At 38.4% G+C, this 20,633-nt stretch overlaps 1 protein-coding gene across 1 annotated transcript; it reads right to left on the minus strand.

The window, feature by feature from the left end:
* Positions 1-13,593: 13,593 nt before the first annotated feature.
* FAM199X (family with sequence similarity 199, X-linked) lies at positions 13,594-19,008 on the minus strand. Its single transcript, XM_009997213.1, has 6 exons — positions 18,989-19,008; positions 17,738-17,957; positions 16,197-16,346; positions 15,712-15,873; positions 14,853-15,113; positions 13,594-13,966 (listed from the first exon to the last, which is right to left on the minus strand). The coding sequence occupies exons 1-6, from the start codon at positions 19,006-19,008 to the stop codon at positions 13,796-13,798; spliced, it is 984 nt and encodes a 327-aa protein (XP_009995515.1). The 3' UTR covers positions 13,594-13,795.
* Positions 19,009-20,633: the final 1,625 nt, after the last annotated feature.

Consider the following 20,633-nt stretch of genomic DNA (forward strand, 5'->3'; position numbering starts at 1 on the left):
TGGGAACACCACACAGAAAGGCAAGTTCTTTAGCAGTAGACAAATACTCCTCGTGATCAACACACACACAAAAGAAATCTGTAGTGAAAATGATGGAGCTGCACTTCCTGCTGTACAAACACACTTGCCTGGAATTCAGATGAGCAGCTTAAGTGTGCGAGTCACTGCTCCCACTCCATGCAACAGCTCTCAACACGACTGACCTTCTCTTCCTCTTTCTTCCCTTTTCCTTTCCCAACAAGTTTGTCAGACACTGCAATTAAAAGTCTGTGAGCACTAGTGGAGCTGAAGTAAATGGATGTTTAATCTTTCTGAGGAAATATTTAAGAAGTGCACTTAGATATATTTACTGAAGATTTCAGTAATTCAAACAAATCAAATTAAAATTACAGACAAGACTGGCTACTGTCAGTTTTCTGAAAACCCTTCCATTCAAAAAAAGCAATTAAAAACAGTAAGTTCATTTGTCCTTTGCTTTTTGACTAGGAGGAGAACTGACATTGATGTTGTGGTGAAAGACATTAGTATTTAACTACTTGAAGAAATTCACATTACCACAGTGTCCTTTCAAATTGCTGTACTTATGTTCGCCACTTATGTTGCTATTAGCAACTGTAAAAACAAAAAAAACACCCTTATATTACTGTCTTGAACGTAGCAATGGTTTATTGTACTGGATTATTTGGAGCTTTCTTCACTCCATATCTGAAATAAAATTAAAATGCTATCCCTGAGAAATAAATATTTCTTCTGAAGTGTATATATCCTTCACTGTAAAAACAGACTTTAAAAACTAATGTAGCTGCCAAGTCATCTCCAAGTTTTATATCATGAAGTAAAACAAGTCCTTGTGAGAATATTGACTTACCCTGAAACTTCACTTGCTAGCTTTTAAGCTAAATAAAAGCTAAAAAATCATTATATTGGAGTGATTCTGATTTCTCTGAAGCATGTGATAATTCCTATTTGCCCTTCAACACTATATTTTGGGGTTTTGCATATCACTTTCCAAATGTGTATTACCATAAAGAAGCAAGCATTTTATTTAGGACAGATCAAACACTTTAAGATAAGCTATCATTAAGTACTGGATTAAGACTTCTCTAAAAAAGAGTCCATCTGATGTTTACAACAAAATAATTCTTAGAATCTGCTTTGATAAATGGAAAATGTGTCTAACATTTAGATTTGGAGAACAGAGCTTTCTGTTCAGCTAAACAACATCGTACTGAAAGACCAAACAAAATATTTGTTCCTCCAAGTCTCACTTATCATGTCTCAAATAAAAATTAAAAAATTACAGTGGATCCTCATTTATTATACTCTTTACACAAGAAGCTCAAATTAAAAAATTGAATGAGGGAAAAAAAAGGTCCAATCTGGTAATACCATGGTGTTAAAAGAAGGAATACATCAATAATTAAGTCAGGAAGGAGGTGGCAGGATCCTGGTGAGCTCACAGCATCTTCAGTTTCCCCCTCTCTGGACTGGGGCAATGCCACCTCTTGGACTCACAGGAAGGAACACAGGATCAACCAGCTTTGGCACAGAAGCAGCTTTGGTGCTCTACATATGCATCACACCTAAATACATCCATCTAACCCTATTTAAGTAACACAAGATAAACAAAAGCCTCAGAGGATGGAGTTCCTTCACTGATAAGTAAGATAAACTGATGTCAATAAACTGACAATTTATGTCTAAAAAATTTACTTGTCTCAAAACTTCCTTTTATTAAGTTTAAAATTTGTTGCCCTGCACCAGCACAAAGAGAGGATTCCTTGCACGTGTTCTTTTGGCTCCAATGTAAATAATAGTTTTACGGTATTTAGGCAGTAGAACATAACTCTTAAATAAATAAGCATGGCTAAGGAACAAGATAACAGCAACAAGAAGAGGAAAAGTCAGCTCCAAATGGCAGGAAGTTGTTCACATCACATGCATCTGACTAGGTGAGCTTATCAGCTTGGAAGATACACTTCCCTCATCAGTGCCAATACACTTCACTAAAGTAATGTAGTTAAATATGCCTTCAGGAATGGGCTGAAATATTGATCAAGTGGGGCTTTCAGCAGAAGTCTGACTTTAAAGCATCAAAGCCTACTATATGGAGTTAAACAGGGACCAAAACTCCTTTTTCTCTTCCACAAGCACTCCTACTTAGACCACTCCAAAAACATTTAACAACAACAAAAAAAAAAGGCTGGCCTCAGATTCTTCTCAACTTTTACTTATTTTTCTAGCAGTATTGAAAAAAAAATAATCTATCTAGATTACTTGATCTTCCTGCTTAAGTTTTCCTGTGTCAGTGGGACAGATCCTAGATTTCCACGCTTCTCTGCTTGTAAAAAGTTTTCTTCAGGAACAGAGGACCTAGATTTAGTGCAATCATTACATTCATTTTTCTAATGCATTCCAGGTCTCTGGAGACAGGTGGTTCAAGACAGAGAGAGATAACTACAGCAGCTTCTCCATGGAGCATTCTGTTGCTTCAGGTTTCCAAATCCAAATTAAGTAGTTAATGATTTATGTATATACTGAGCATTAGCATCTTAGTGCCACGTTAGTCATCAGATCACAAGTGGCTGTAAGGAGGCTTTAGTCAAACAAATGAATATTAGGTTGAATGATTCCGCCTGCTTCATGTAAACAGTTCCAGTGTGTTCACATTGATCATCACTAAACTGCACAGAGGGGGCTGCCTCATCTGTAAAGTTAAATAAAAAACCAACCCTGCCACAGTAGCAGCAGCAAATCCTTGGTTCTTTTCTAAGTTCAAGTTTTATCACACTGGTATGTCCCTCCCACCTGCATTATCCAGGGTTGCAAACACTACAGGTAGTGTAGTGTAGTGTTTTTCTTAAAGCTTCTCTGATGCCATTATGAAATTGAAGGACTGCCTCTTCCTTTAAAGACAACTTTGAGTTTCCATAGTCACAAGAAAACCTGAACATACAGGCTCTAGATGCATAACCAGAGGCCTGCATGCAAACCTACATGATTTTTAAAAGCAAATTCCTGGTGCAGAGATCTAACTCATACTTCTTAGACACTGAGTAAGCAATAAAGGGCAAGCATGAATTCTTCACCCTCACTAAATCTCCTGGTTGTATGGACTGTTCTTTAAACCAAAGTTTCCTGACTGAGGGTTGTTTTGTTTTCTCAGATCTGATGCTCAACATGAATCCTCTTGCAACCTTAGAAATACACAGAGACATCAAAGCCATCATTTCGGATAACAGTTTCTAGCTACGTCAGTGTTTGTAATATAACCTTTTCCAGCCTTCAGTTACAGAGGTGATTTGCTTTGCATTTGCCAGGTTTGTTTTGCTAAGAATGTCTCTCTAGAGTCCTGAACAAAATCAACAACCTTTATCTGGTAAGTAATTACTATTTTTTTCTTCTCAGTACTGCAGTCTGATATTTCATTTTTGTATTTCCTACATATTAGAAGACATGAATTATACTGTGTCTTCTGCCAGATCTACTACATGGTGCAAAAAATAGGTATTTCTCCAATATTGGAATCATAGAGTCATAGAATGGTTTTGGCTGGAAGGGACCTCAAAGATCATCTAGTACCAAACCCCATGCCATGGGCAGGGACACCTCCCACTAATCAGGCTGCTCCAAGCCCCATCCAACTTGGCCTTGAACACTTCCAGGGATGGAGCAACCACAACTTCCCTGGGCAACCTGTGCCAGGGTCTCAACACCCTCACACTAAAGAAGTTCTTCCTGATGCCCAAATAACTCTCCCCTCTTCCAGTTTAAAACCATTCCCCCTTGTCCTACTGCTACATGCCCTCAGAAAAAGTCCCTCCCCAGCTTTCTTGTAGGCCTCCTTCACTGACCCCAGCAAAGCCTTTTCGGACTTTGTGTCACAAAACACAATATACAATTGCTATAGCAGCAATCATCCAACTCTAAATTTTGTTTAATTTGGGGGGGGTGGTGCTGCAAGGGTTTGCTATTTCTTAAAGTAAAACAAAAGAAAAGTTTTCATAGAGACCATGACTATCACTTTCCATAAACATCCCTTAGCAGCATACTTTTAGAAAATCATTCTGATGGCATCCAACCAGAAATGCAGTGCTAACATGCTTTACATTTTACTCTGCAAAATGTAAAGCTAAATTGTCTCAAAGGTAGAGGTAAGGGTAACTGTCAACTTGCAGGGATGGTCTTTAAAATAGAAGTATTATTCTAGTTGCTTCTCAATTTATTTTCAAGGTTAAGTTAGTTGTGTTTTGCAGATGCAAGATCATTAGTGCAAATGGTTTTGCTTGACCAAGTAGAATAATTAAGTTTCAAGTAAGGAAATGGTTACTAAAAGAAAAAAAATACATACGCTGCTTTGGATAAACTGACATGATAAGTCCTTTAACAACAGCCCTGTTCAGCTCTATTCCCAGTCCTACATTGACAACAAGGCAATTCTCTGAATGCAGAGAAGATAAATGGAGTTAATGCCACTAAGCAAACATGACATTTTTGTTGCACTGTGATCACAGATGAGTCACTAAGTAAAATGATTAATCACAAATCAATGTTACTAGGCTCATTTAGAGATGATTCTCCTTTTGCAAAGCAGGTAGAAGCTCTAAATTTATAGGCTAATGCATTTATGCTAGCTGTAGCAGTCTCGTTATTGGTTGTGGGCATCAGAGGCTGCAGGAAATTTGTGCGCAATTAAGCTAAAGTGATGTCCTCCTTATACACATTTTGGCACTTTTTTATCTGATAGTGTGTTGTGCAAATATATAAATGAATTGAAGCATCACACAGAAATTACAGCTAATGCAATACTAAGAAAAATAGACATACTAGAATTTTAATACATATGCCAATAAGGTATTCAGGCCATAAATTACACTCATTTTATCAGTCTGCAAATGGGTTTATCAGTCCACAAATGGGTTTGTACTAAGAATTTAGATTGTTCCTTTTCAGTTGACTAACATTTGTAACTTCTACAAACAGTTTTATGATCTCAATTGTTTCAGGAGGAAGTGCATGGATTTGTTGGGCAGTGTTCACACACTGTGAATACTTTCTATTTGGTAAATAAATTCACCTTATTTAAATATTAAGCAGGGAAAAATACATATTTTTTCAAACTTCATAAAGGCTTTTTCTCTCACCTTGAAATTAATTAAATTAAATACTCACATAGACTCATGCACCTATCTATATCTACCTGCCTCACCTGGTAATATAAATTTTTTCTGGAGTGATCACTTCCAACCTGCAAAGGGTTATTTTCCTGGGTAAAAGACTGTACCAGTGCTAGACATGATAGGCACTGGATCCCTGTACTTCACAACAGGGACTATTTCAAGGCAGAGCTGGCTGAATACCAAACATGGTTTATGCAACATTAAATAAATACATGACAATTCAATCAACTTCAGTATTCAATTATGCTTTCAGAAGGAAGTAATTAGTTTAATATAATAAATTTGCGACTGTATGGGGAAAGTAATGTAGTCAGCAGCATAATTCACAAGTTTTTAGATGCTCCTAACACATACAATGTTTTCACTCTGCTCAGCAGTATTTGTAATACTAGGAACCACACAGCCATCTGTAAAACACAAGTTTTACACTGAGACTGCAGTCAGATTCTCCACAAGGTAGCAGTGTTAATGAAGGGATGTGATGACAAGGTCCCCAAGCTGCTCTGTGTTCCAGCAGAGCAGAGAGGAGCTGCCAAGCAGAACCATCCAAGAGTTGTGAGGTCCTAAGCAAAAATAACCCATAGTAACTGTGAAGCAGCTCCCACTGCTCCAGCCAGAAAGCACCAGCCAGGTAGTGAACACTGCAGTGTGTTCTGGCTTAGGAAAAAGGTCAAGTATAAGATCTTTGAATACACACAGAAGTGTCCTGCATGTGGAACATTTATTGTTCAATACATTGAATACCTCCAGTGCTCCTCAAGACTAAACTATGTCTGAAAGAAGCTGTAGGTACACAAAAAATTGACCAATTATTAAAATGAACTTGTCTCAGCTCTCCCTTAACTCCTACTACACACAATGGAAGGTGAAACAAAACACTGTAACTATTTCTACACAGAAGAAAGAAAGCAAGGACTACACCAGCTGCCTTTTAACTAAGAATTGAAATGAATAGCAAAAAATGAGAATTGCCTAAATAACTATGAGGGTCTACAATGAACTAAAAATAGCTTTTCAACAGCTCCTATGATGAACTGCCATATTATATTTGCTACGTACTGTTTTCAGGAAGTATAGACAGGAACTACATGACAAAAAAAGCCACCTAAGAGAGCTATATAGACATTAACAGCTGTGTCACATCTTAAAGCTCTTTACTCTGCAATCAGAATTGAAAAATTTACTCCTCCCTTCCAAGATTATTTGTTCACACATTTTCCACAGGGGAGACATCCTAGAATTAATGCCTTGAAAACGTGCTACCGAGAGCCTGAGGAGGGTGGGAACCTTCCCAGAAGCTGTTACAGACAAGGCACCTTTACAGACATTACAAGTACTGAAAGCAGTTTCCTCAGCTGAACATGAGAAACTATCTCCCTACTATAGCAATGTCACAATTTTAAACTAAATCCCTCTAAGCCATACACTGAGCAAAGACTTGTCTAAATAAGTAGTTCACTTGATGGCCAGAACATGCATTATTACTTTTCTTTTCATTCTGTTCTTTTAACAGCTACTGACCCAGAGATAAAGAGGATGACAGTCACAAGCATGTCTGCACAATCACATACAAGTGCTCAAAGCCTTCCTAATTCTGCACAGGACCATCACAAGCTTGACTTCTCAGAATGAGCTTGCGATACCAGGGATAAGTCCTCACATATTCTCAGTGGTTATAACATGCATTAGTAAGCTCTCTTAAAGCTTAACAATAATTCTCAGACAAAAAGAGAGGGAGGAGGGGGAAAAAAAAAAGGCAACTACAGAACAACTCCAATTGAAGCAATATTTTCTAAATATTGGCCTCAAAGCCCAATTCAGAAGTTATTATTCAAAAAAAATAAAGGTAGTCAAGCTACATCTTCTCTTCCCTGCCTCCGAGGGACAGAGAAGTATCCACATTAGGAGACTTAATGCATTAAAAGCTGTTTCCCATCATCACCTAGTATTTTCAAGTGTAAAATTCCCAGCCCACCTAGGAAGGCTGAATTTGAAACAGAAGTCAGGAAAGATAAAGCAGCAATGCATTATACAAATAAAAATTAACACTAAACAGGAATGTACTTCCATCTTTTAACTGCAAGAAGCAGTACCAGGCAGGATTTAGCAATTACCACGAAAAGAAAAAGCAGATTTCTTTTTTCCCCAGTCACTGGAAATGTTACTATTGTAAAATTAACCCTTAACAGACATATTCCTCATACAAGAACAGCACAAAAGAAGCAAATCTCACTAATATTTTTTTAAGAGGACAGAACAGAACACAGGAAAATGTTCGTAGTAAAGCGAAGTTGGCAGCTGCAGTCCAAAAGGCACGTAAGATGACTACAGTGCTCCCTCCAGTGGCAACACACGCGGCAGTTACCTACCTGCCCTTAAAATCTCAGCAAATTGCTGGTCAAGCTCCACAGCTCAGCAGCTTCGTTCTTTTAGAAACTTTGTAGCAACACAGCAGGTACTTAAACTGGAGTAGCATTAGAAAGGCTTTGCAGCTAAAATGAATTATCACACTTCAGCAGCAGGATTGTGGTCTAGATGGTAAGAAACAAGATTTTACACCAGTGATGCTGCCAAGTACAAACTGCTACATGTAGAAAAGAGGCCTCAGATCATAAATGTGGATTTGAATTTAAATTTGATTTCAGCACCAGGTAAACCATTTACAAGAGATTAATGTGCTGGAAGGAGGTGAAAAAAGCTTTCCATCCCACAGGACACAGGATACCAAGGATCTCAGGAAACCAAATTGTAACTATCTGTGTACTAGGAAACGTTTGCATCAAGTGTACAGTTCAGGCCAGTAGTAATAAAAAAGGGCTGAAGAGAGCAAGACACAGTCGATGCCATCTTCCCCTATCCATTTAGTAAAAGAAGTATAACAGTTTGTTTTGCCAGTGTGGAAACTTTTGTTCAGCTTGTGCCTGAATAGCATTTGGTCATCAAATGAGACTCTCTCATTGAAGAAACTTTTGAGGGATGAGAAGAGCTCCATTCCATGCAGTGTTCAGTTGTGACCACATGACCTCTCTTGGCAGATAGGCAGCTGTTTGCTCATCCATACAACTGTTACCCCAGTAATTAACTTCTGCAACAGGATTTACTGGGAAAGCTGAGAAGCTCAAAACACAGACTAGCTCACTGAGATCCTGTGATTCAGAAATCATAAGCATCAACATTCCTGCAGCATCCACAGAGCATTAAGTCCTTACTACATGTGACCACCACAATGGGTCAAAGTCCTTGGCAACATTTCAGTTTGTTTTGCTGCAAAACACCCTGCCTGTCCCTCACCTTTGGGTGAGAGTAGACAAAAACCACGAGCAGGTTGCTGAAGTGAAGGCAAACCCTTGCAAGAGCAGCAGCTTCAGCAGTTACATTCTGCAGCCCCCCAGTTGCAGATTCCAGAACAATGTAAAGGTCTCCAACAGTTTTACAAGACTTGCTGTGCTGTGCAGTGTTTCTGCAGGAATTTCTGTAATATTACATCTGAAGCTTCAGTATTGCAGAAGACAACACAGAACAGAGGCTGGCAAGTGACCTCACTGCAGCCTACACAAACACTGCTGACTGCAAAGCCACTGCTGTGTGCTTGGTGCTGCATGTCTTGGTGTGAATCCCTGCAGCTTCTGGTATCCCCAGGCATACTTGCTTCTGCTGTTGCATATGAGATCTGGATTTACAACAGTGACACAGGTGCCTGCAGGATCAACTGTAACAACACAATAGGTTGACAGCTTATACATCCTCTGAGGGATTTTAAACATCCTAGGCCAGGTGGTAGTTTGATGGCTATGCGTACTGAGGGTGACAGCAGCAGAAGATTCAGAGTTACTGCTGTGAACAAAAGTGATTAGACTTCCTATGCTCACAGCTATATACTACATAGCATGCATATATATATATATAAAATACTCTGTCACAGAAATAAAAACTAAAGACAGACAGCTTTCAGTACAACATCTCAGCTTATTCCATTCATATCAAATAACTGTTGTCCTATGAAACAATTCTGATCAGATTTTGTGGATAACAAAATGCCCTAGTTAAGGAGGGACTGATTTATTTTCTGTCCCAAAGAACAGTTACCATGTGCCACTTTATTTGTACCTGCTGCCTGAGCAGTGAGTACATAAGCCCTGTGTATGAATCCCCCTGCTCTGAAGAAGATACCACATAGTTTCATCAGAATATCTTTGCTATGTCAATTTTAATTCCAACCCGTACTTCAATATGCACATAACTATTTTCAAATACAATGAAAACTTGAAGCCGACAGCATCAGTCACCAGCATTGCAGCTTTCAGTAAATCCTTCAAGACTTCAGAAAAATCTCTATAAACATTGTGAAAAGTAGATACAGAATGTACAGAGACAGTTTTCTATACAAAAGTGCATTTTAGCAATACAATTAGCAGAGAACCTGGGGAAAAAAAATCACCTCAATGTAAGCTGTACCATATACCCTATTCTATAACCCATCTCTCCTCCAAAAAAAAGAAAATCACAAAACCCCATTTCCCCCTTGCTTTGGTTATGAACTATATTCAAGGCTTCAATGTTATAATTTATTTTTTAAAATTTCAAGAATTAATTTGTACTTTTGAAATGTTTTAAGTTAGCCAGATGACAGAAAAAGGAAGTAGGATTACTCAGGGTTAATAGTCAAAATAGACAAGCTTTGAATATTACTAGGATTTGCTCCTGGTAGATTTAAAAACTATCTTTGCAATCCTTAAACAGAAAATGGCATGTTGACTTGTGTTTTCTATGCCCAAGAACTGCAATATTAACAAACTAAAGAACATTAAACCAATAAATCTAACATTTGCCACAAAAACCTGGCTTATAAGAATGAACTTCAAGAGCCCCTCAAAACAGTCAGGTTTGTTAATATTTATAGACCAATCCATCAACAGGTTTCAAAGCTGAAAGAGTAAAAATCAGGACAAAAGAAATGGCTTCAGGACATTCAGCATAGATTAACAGTGAATATTGCCATTTTTCTATGTTTCTGCATTGTATATGCACTCTGATGTAAATACATATGAATAAGTTCAAGCAGATTGAGTTTTTTTCATTATTTTTTTCCCCAGAGAATGATCTTCACAGGTTTCAAACCACAATATGAGAACTAAAGGTAAGCCCAGGAAAGTCTTGTGAAGACTTTTCTTGCTTTTCTTAGTAAGCACCCCATACTGAGCATACTATAATCATCTTTTAATTAGTATCCCAGATAAAGAAAAATATATATCTTAAAAGTGACAAAGGATGACATCAGATACACACACAAATCAGACAGGTTCATCAGGCAGTTAGCTTTCTTCCTCATATTTATAATCATATTAGAAAAGAATGTTCTCTATTGTTTACAGTCCTATTGCATTCAGACTTTCAGTGCTCCTTCTAAGCCTTTTTAGAGAAAAAGTTACTATGGAAGCAAATCATTAACATTACAGAGTGCAAACTTATTACATTCTTATTACAGTGGGTACCAAGCACCTAGATATACAGCTTCAGTACCATGGAGCTATACAACTATGAGCTTTTTCTGTTTGTCTCTATTTTGCTTTTAAGCTTGACATTTTTTATCTGTGAATAAAAAGCAGAGGGTTTACTGTTTTTTGAAAAAGCACTTACAAGAATGAATTATTTTAGCAGCCTTTTACTCTTCTTTATCTATCTGAACCCAATAATCTGTAGGAAACTTGCTGTAAAACAATGTGGCAGCCACAATGGCCAACACTTGAATCAGCAAGACCAGGTTTAACTAAAATTCCAACTGTTTGACTAATGCCACACGCATCCAATACAAATTCACGGAATTATTTTGGTTGGAAAAGACCTTTAAGATCATCAAGTCCAACCGTAAACCTAACCCTGCCAAGTCCAGCACTAAAACCTTGTCCCTAAGTGCCACATCTACACAATACCTCCACAGATGGTGACTCAGACCTTCCCTGGGTAAGCACACAGCATATTGCAGGGAAAGACAAGAATCTGGCAAAATGACAACCCCTCCACAAAATGACTGTGTCATTAGTTCTAAGAATAATATGAAAAGGGAAAAAAAACCCCAAACACATAGAAGTACGTGAGAACCCTTGAATCCCACAGCTACTTCAGGCCTGACTATCTGACAACATGCATTGTTTTGTGTTCTTAGATTGTAAGCACCACAGGACTATGACAATACAGAGCGATACATTATTACCATGAAACCCCTGGAAAACCACCCTCTTCTATCATTTTAACTGTCACACAAGTGACTAAAGTACCAGCTGGAGATAACATGCCACAATCAACTACTGTGGCACCCAGGACCTTTTCATGCAACATAACAGATGAACCACTGGACGCATCTAATCACCTGGATTAATCCATACTTACATGCTCACACTAAGATCAAGATGGAAATCCTATTCTCTCTCATGCCATGATCTCTAGATGCTAGCAGACAGGTGACCAAAAAGAACTGTACCTCATCAAAATGAGGGGTGTCTTCTCTCAATAAAGCCTGAGGATTTTAACTCTGAAGAGCTGTTGAAATAGAATAAAGTGACATACCTTTATGCTCTACCACACTGAAATATTGCACCTTTCTTACAATTCATTTCAGAATCTCAGTTCTGTACAGTATGAAGTGTGCATTCTTCTTCAGAAAAAAAAATCCACCATTCAAAGTCACTGCAGAAAATAAAGGTTGTGCTGAACTGTGACAGTGTGCACACAGTGAAACGTTTCATGATTAATTCATCCATTACAGCCACAGTAAGTGGGAAGAGTTCAAGAACTGCACTCTGAAATTATCTGAATTGACAGCAATTCAATTTTTAATTCCATCCAATATATTTAGAAGAACCTCCAAGTTAAGTCAGTCTAAATTCTCAGTAACTTACATACTGTTAAAAAGTGTTGCGTATTGTTTCTAGAGGAGGAAGGAAGGCATCAACTAGTTACAATGCAGTACAAACAAATAACGCCAGGTAACAGTCACTTATGGCTAGTGGCCAAGTAACTGGCCAGATGGGATAGCTCACAATTGAGCTAAAAATGACCTCACGTATGTTTTAATCAGTCAATGGGCAAGTCTGGGTACCCATGGTCTAGCAGCAATAAGAGTAAGTTCCCACATATCAGTTTGACTAGGTATTTTACTGGTCAGTTTATTTTGAGACTAAAAGGAATGCCACTTCCAAGATAAAAACACTTCAGCTGAAAGGGCTACTAAGTCCATGCAGGAAATCCAAAATTAACGTGAACAGCCCTATAACAAGCTGACCATGCAATTCTGCAGGATTGGTCTATATCCTGCAATTACAGCCACCAGTGCCCACACTAAACTGCCAAACTCCTAATTCACAAGAGCAAAGCAAAAGTCATGAACATCAAGACAATGAAAAATTACTTCCTAAACTCAGAACTAGAAAATACTTCTATGAATTTTAAGTTTCATGTTCGAAGTTTTCTAGCTCAGCGGGGGGGGGGCAAGTAGTTCCAAGATAAGTTATGGATTGTCAGAATTAAAAAACAGGCTACAACTACTTTTACCTCCCTACCTGAAAGCCATCATTTTACACTATTTTCTGAGCAAGGGAAAATTCAAAAGCAGGTAACAAAAAGAGGAGAATTCTGAAACATATAATGGTATAACAACCCACACAGAAGACACATCCTCAACTAAACACACAATTAAAAAGCACAGCTGTATTAAGTTCTCTTGCCCACAATGTGAATCTATTTAAATATTCTTCTGGGGGAAAAAAAACCACCAGGGTTGTCTGCCACTTGTTTGCACTTCAGTTTCCAGTATTTTTAACTACTGTAAGTAGTGTCCTAGACAACTTAATTGCAGATCAGTGTGTGCTTTCAATGCATAAAGATCTTTTTATTTTAAGCTTTTCATTGCAATACTAGGGATGGTCAACTATTAGTAACAACCATACTGTAAGATACTGAGCAGCAAAGTAACTTGCTGAAGACTAAGCTTACAAGTGATTTTGAGTTCTAATGGCTTCCTAAAGAACCACATTAGGCATTGTGTGTGTTACAAAGTCACTGCATTAGAAGCTCTTTTTTTTTTTTGTGTAGTTTGAGTTAAATTCCAACTTCTAGAAAAGGATAATCACAGTACTTTGATTTTGTATGATCCAAGAGCAAGACTGAAGAAAGCCCTAGAGAACTAAACTTTTTCACACGATAAACTATCCTCCTCATAGTGGGAAAGAAAGACAGAACAAGCCAAAGGAAATTTAACTTTAAGCTGAAAAAAGCCCAAAAATCTGAAGCACAGTAATGCATGCTTAGTGTCATCCAAAAGCACCCCTAGAGTCATGTCTTGCAAGAAACTTAGCATGTGTGCCCAGTTCAAATTCCTTAATAATTGTACCTATTCAGCTGCTTTTCAGAAGTCAGTTAAGTTTCCAAAGCCTTTCTTGCAATATTAGTCTCAAAAAGGTTAAGTTACTGAATACTTAAACCTTCTTTACCAAAATTACACTTGAGAAACGATCTGGTTTATACTGTTAACACTAATCAAAATTTGGTCAAGAAATATATGTAAACAATAAGGATAATACATTTAAGGCTTAGAAAGAACACTGATAAATTCACCCCTGTCACATCAAAACATCTACATCTCCTTCATGGTCCTCCTCAGTCACTTTTAAAGAGAGCACTTCTTCATTAAGAAATAATCCACTCAGTCTTTCCTTACGAGCTTGTCTTTGCTCTTTCAGCTGTCTCTTGCGTAAGGCCTTTTGCTGCAGCTTCCGTTGCTTGGAACGTTTCTGCCAAAATACAGAAGGGACAAAGAGTAAGATTTTTTTCTTTAGATCACACCTTTTAAGCTGGCAAATACACATCAATCTCTAAAATAATGTCTGCTCTGAAAAAGAACTAAAAAATTAATTCTCAGAGGTGGTGCAAACATCCATCCAAAATCATATCTCATTTAAAATATCAAGACTATGACATCTGAGTTATGAGGCACATCATCACCCTGTGATGTTGCACAGCTGAGTCTTTGACCAGAAGAATCTTTATTGCAGGGAAAATGTTAAGTGTTACAATAACAACCCAAGATGTTGAAGAGTAAGCAGGAACTGCTTCTCTCCTCCACACTTGAAACTAAAATCATGGAGACAGGACAAGTGCCACAGCACTACTTGAACTGAAACATGCTTCAGTAGGTCACTCCTCCCCAAGCAGTCTCATGAGACATGTTGGAAGAATAAAATGAAAAAGATTGAAAAAGCCTGATGAAACTTACAGTTGGGGAAAAAAAACATAAAACTGAGAAAGCCTTTACCATCCAGACATTATGTGTAGATTAGGTTAATCAATCTTGAATTATTATTTTTTTTAAACTGTGTCAATTCAAATAATTCAGTTAGATTTATAAAGCCCTTATTTAGCCCCTTCTCACCTACTGTAAACAAAAGTCATTAGAAGATCTACTACATGCAAACATCAGGTTTTCACTTAGAAGAGAAGTGATGGGAAGAGCTCAAGCTAAACTCCTTGTGACCACATCTGAGGAAACAGTCAGCATTGACTTAGCAGATCCTCAGTCACTAACCATGCTGCTCAGTACAAACATCCCAGTTCAGATCACAGAAGCAACCTTAAAAAGTTAGACAGCATAATACACAAGTACATCATCAGAAACTTTACTTTTGAATCCCGGATTCTTTCTGCAGCACTCGTGGACAAATTACTATCACTGTGTGCTCGACTCATGCTGGCACTCGAGTTGGAAGCAGAGTTAGCAACACTGGAACCACTGCTGCTGGCTGAGCTGACCATGCTGGCACTGCTGCTGCTGGCACTGGCGCCGCTCACACCACTGGTACTTGCACAGCTGTAGCTGCTCCTCTTCCAGTTTTCCCTCGCAGACCGTTGACGAGGTCCATGTTCCTTTATATAGTTTCTCACCTTTAGAACAGAGGCAGCAGAATTATTATAGCCTGAGAAATACTGTACTTAGACACTCCTTTTCATGGAAAAAGCACAGTTTGCCTATGAATAATGATCAAATTATTGGACCAGTTCAGTTAGTCTTTTAAAACATTTTGCTGTGGCTGCTTAAATCCCAAGCCATCTGGTAGTCAACACAAGAACTTCCCTAATAACTAAGTTAATATTAATTATAGAAGGAAGAAAACAAAGTAACAATGTTTGGGTTTCCCCAGCCCCCCCCTCCCCCGGCTCCTGTCTCCTGAGTTTTCTACTACATAACAGTAAGTTACTATTAAAACACCAAACAGGAGTATGAGTCAAGTTCAAATGAACCAAGTTGTTTACCTAATGTATGAAACCCATTTACTTTGCTAGATACTCTCAAACAAAAGTGGCTGTAAGGAAAGCAGTCCTGTTCTACTTTAAAATGAGACTTACAAAATTGAAATATGAAACAGGCCAAGCTCCTAATAGCATTTATCTACCATACCCGTCAGGTATCACAACTCTGTATGAGACTTGGCAAGACATATCAGATGCTGAAACCCAAAGTTATGTACAAACCTTAACTCACCTGTTTCAGTTTCTCATCTGTGAGACAGTTCAATTCAATAATGAATTCACTGTCCGTAGGTGAGATCTGAGCAGTAGGATCAATAATTTTAATAATATCAAGTTGCTCTCGAAGGCCCATCTCTGTACTGACTTTGCGACTCAAATATTCAATATATTCAACCTAGGAACCAAAGTAAGGCATGTCATTTTAAATTATTATTGATTCTAAATGAGTGACACAAAAAAAAGGAAAGCCTAACAGAATACAAAGTGCTCAAACATCACATTTCCTACAATTGTAGCCTAACTGAGTATCCTCAAAAATGTAGGGTGAAAATCTGAGTGCATGTTACTAATGCAGAGGCAAAAGACAAGATTTAGTTTCAAGAATCCAGTAGTACCACACAGGTCTACATTTACACCTACAGCTATCAGAAGAAGCGGGTCTAATTCAAACTTCTTCTGTATATTACAATTCTCACATAGGAAAAAAGTCATTTTCACCTGCTCATCATTTGTCATTGCACTCCATGGAAGTTCATCGAGATTCCGATGCTTGTTTTTCTTTTTCGGAAGCAGACAAGGAGAGCTGGGAATACTGGGTATAACATCAGAAAGCACATCACTCCCACTTGTAATGTCACTGCTAGGCAACTTGTAATATGTAAGAGAAAGAACAAAGCCTTAGAATAGAGTAGGCAGATTTAAAGTAATTCTAACACCATTAACATTTCAAAACATAACATCAAATTAGCAAAGCATCATTTATCTATGTACTCCAACAACTACTTATTAATTACTCATAACCCTGCACTACTCCTTTGCATCTTCCAACAAACAGCAAGTGAAAACTCAATTCACACTATCCCCTACTTACCAATCCTCTTTTTAAAAAGTTGCATTTAAAAAAGCAGCAGAATGGTTTGGTATTTCAACTACTTCCCTTCTCCAACAGTGTAAACTGCCCATTACAAACCAAGCCTAAATCTAAACCTCCCATTTGAAAGCATAAATCTAGTTTAAGGAAGATCATTTCAAGGTAGGTTTGTAATTTACACCACACCCCATAATTACACAAGACAATTCCATTAAAATCACTGTCATTTTCCTGGAAGAAACTGCAGAACTTCTTAGCTTCATTTATACAACTGACATGCAATTTCTGAATGCATTTCCAGTTAAAGTGTGACAGCTGAGTTACTCATGCTCAGATTCTGCCAGGTAACACTATGAAGAGCTACAAAAAAGTCTTTTCAAAATTCTACAAGTCCAATCAAGTATGCCTCTTAAGAAATGCTTGTTTTAAAAAACAAAGGATAGTTTTCAAAAGCTAGTTACTAATCAAACATGCTGTCAACTAACTAAGACATGGGAAATTGCTTCTTTTCCAAACAATTACTGACTTTTATCAGGAAGTTAAAATTTCACAACTCAATGAAGCTCTGAATCATTGGGATCCAATCCAAGCGGCTCCTACAGGCTGCCTGACACAAATGCACTTGTAAATTCTGTGATACAATACACCTAGAGACTAGCAGTTAGGCTGAACCAGTAAGAAATCCAAAGCTAGTCTCAGTTCATGTTATCTTGAGTTCATTTGCATTTTCTGGAACAGGATTTCTGCTTTCTTGAAATCAGTGAAGGAAAGAGCTTCTACACTCAACCTAAGTGCCAGCTCCATTCCAAAGGAATACAACCAAATCACTGGAAACAGACCACTATAACCAGATTTATTTAGCCTAACACATCCTCAGTACAAAGAATCTAAGCTCATGGCTACAAGACAAATGTTGGCCAAGAGAACCAGATGACCACAATCTGTAAGCAACCCTCTTTGAAGACCTGACCTTCAGTCACTCCTCCAGATTAAGAATGTAGGAATAAAATGGAACAAAATGTTTTCTTTAATCACTGGAGATTCAGATATCTGCTCTTGGTTCAGTAGTTACCAAGAAAAAATGCTGAGGACTTTTCACTTAAAGGTAAACACAGTACTTAATAGTCTATACAAAATTTTGTATACAGTTGTATTGGAACTAGTTTACCTGCCATTCAAACTCACTGTCTGACCAATCCCAGTATGTGCTGATAGAAGAAGAGACATCACTGCAGACACTACCCTCAGGGAACAAATCAAAAGAGGTGAACTCCTGGTCATCCAACAGAGAGTAGCAGTCGTCCTGATCACCCACTGACACCGACGAGAACAGCTCCTCACTGCACTCTGAGCTGGCCACGCTGGTTCCACAAGATGTCAAGTTCCACCTGCAGAACAGGACAAAAGAAATAGAATTCATCAAATACATTGGAATTGTGTCCTGAAAAATGCTTAGCTGTTTTAAGCCTCATAAAACTATCTTCACTTTGTCAGTAATATATTTATTTTATGGAAATAAGTTATAATTCTGTAAATTTAAGTATTGTATTTAAAAATGTTTTTACAGTTCCACAAGCAACATCAAAGGGAATTAAGTGTTAAAATCACAAGGCAGAAATCCATATATAGTATATGGATTAGTACTAGTACAATTACACCTTTATTTTAATATATTAAGGGTTTCCACTCCAGAGCCATGGTTCCTGTAGTGTGTAAATTGTCTTTGTTTGCTGGTGTTTTTTTTAAATACACCAAACTAAAAATATCATTTCCTGCATGTTGGGATATTTAAACTCCCATGTAAATTGAAGTAAGCACACCTAAGAAGTAAATCAGTTGGACTTCAAAAGTCAAAAAGAAATTCTAGGTTGATAAAACTAAGGCTTAAGAAGGAAACTTTATGGATATATCAAAAGCTCCATTATTGACTGTTTTCAACTCTGAATGCCAAAAATATCAGACATACTGTTGGAATGAGACAGTGTAAGATGGGAAAATAATCTGTATGAAAATGCTACTATGCCAAAACTAAATACACTTTTCCCCTCATAATTTCATTTAAAAAACTAGCTAATGCTGTTGCTGAAGGAAAGCGACTGAGGATTCAAACTTCAAAGACCAGGTGTTTTCTTCACTCTAATGAGACTGAGCCAGAATTTAGCAGGCTCATGAAATCAGTCTGGATCTCTGGATTTATTTTACATACTGGTGAAAACTAGGTTGAGATAATTATGAGTCAGCACAGCACTGAACACAGCCAAAACAACTGGAAAAGAGCTTCTAAAATTCTCCACAGAAACCCACGCGATCAGCTGCTGTTCCATCCTCCTGTCCACTTCAGCCTGGCTAACTAGAAAAGCATTTCTCCATCCAACAGCAAAACTGAGCAATGCTATCACCCAGAAAGGCTGGTCCTCACCGTCGCCCTTTAAGCTGCATACCAGCTTGGCTAAATATGTTTGTGATGGACTCACTCCCAAATCTATTTGACCAGCAATGAACTTATCCAATGTTAAAGACATGTAAAAAACTTTTATTTTAGCAGAATCAAGAGATCTTGCCCTCCCTCCCTTTCTGCATCCCTTACACACGTGATGTTTCAGTCGTGCAGACTTCTGTGGGCAGAGCAACCGGGTGGTGTAGAACAGAACCTGTGGTGACACAGCAGGCTTCTGAACACTGCTGCAGCCTCAGTGTTCATGAAATATCAATGAAAGGAAAGACAGAGTGGACAGTTTCCAGACCCATCAAACCACGGGATGAGGTAGAGGGGCTCTAACATCAACAAAGTGCACACAGATAGTCCAGGCATGCAGTGTCACTGCAGGTACAGGCAGTCACCTCCAGTACCTCAGGGGGCTGCTGCACTTGCTGGGGTGAACTGGATTAACAAGAAGTGGGAACTACATTACAACTACTCGTAAGTTTAAAAAACAGAAAGCCTTCTGTGAACACCACAGGTTGAGTTTGGCATCTGCAATGGTTTAATCAATGCAAGACAGGGCATGTCCTTGCCTGAAGAAGTGAAACATCCCCTTGAGATGCCTGGGTTACAAACCTGGGTTTGTTAAACGGGCAAGCCTGAATAACAGACTTGGGAAGTGAAAGGCAATACAAAGAGAAAGGTACCAAATTAATTAAATACAAACTTGGTGAATATCACACATTTATCTTACAGATATGCTACTACAAACACATTTTACTTTCCATGTCACAGCTGGGTCTTACAATGTAAGAACTAGAAAATCAAAGTGTATCATGTTTTATTAAGGCTCTTCACAATGAATCATTTGAGAATCTATAATGAAGAGCCTGCCCCTCTGAATGACACTTTTAAGGTGTAATTTCCATTATTTCATACAAATTCAATGGAAAGATTACCTTATTATTCACTCTTTATCATGGTGTCGTAGAAACACGACTAGTAGAAGTATGGAACTAAAACTTTGCCACATGTAAGTTCAAAACTGAAATCTCACTAGTTTTTCTCAAAAAGAGAAATTTTGCTAAATTCAAGCTTAATACTATGCATAAACAGTAGCAGAATTGGATTCTTAAGTAAGCAGGACTGCGGTTTTGACTTTATAAGCACAACTGGAATGTCTTTGTAGAGCTGCATCTGCATTTTTAGAACAAACCTTTTCTACAAATTACAGACGGAGTAATTTGCCCTTAATTAGCAGCATGGGATGGAAATGCTTATGCAGGAATCACTGCCATCACCGAGCTGCCTGACTCATCTGAGCCTCCAGTTTTCGCTCCGTGTTCTCTCAAGGCTCACTTCGAATTATTATAAACACACGGCTCTGCAGCTGCCCACCCCACAGCGCTCCAAACCCCGTTTTAAGACATTTGAGAAGGAGTTAACCCATCTTAAAACATAACCAAGCTCACACCGATTAACAACTGCAACGTTATTCACCAAAACCAGACTCAGCTCACGCACAGCCCTGTCAAGGCGAAGGGTGACCCGGGCAGGGCCGGGCGGGCAGCGGCAGCAGCCGGAGCGCGGGCAGGGAGCGGGGCAGGACGCGGGGCCCTGCTGCACCCGCAGCCCCGGCCCC

Source organism: Chaetura pelagica, unplaced genomic scaffold (assembly GCF_000747805.2).
Source record: "Chaetura pelagica isolate M959 unplaced genomic scaffold, ChaPel_1.0 scaffold344, whole genome shotgun sequence".
NCBI classification, from domain to species: Eukaryota; Metazoa; Chordata; class Aves; order Apodiformes; family Apodidae; genus Chaetura; species Chaetura pelagica.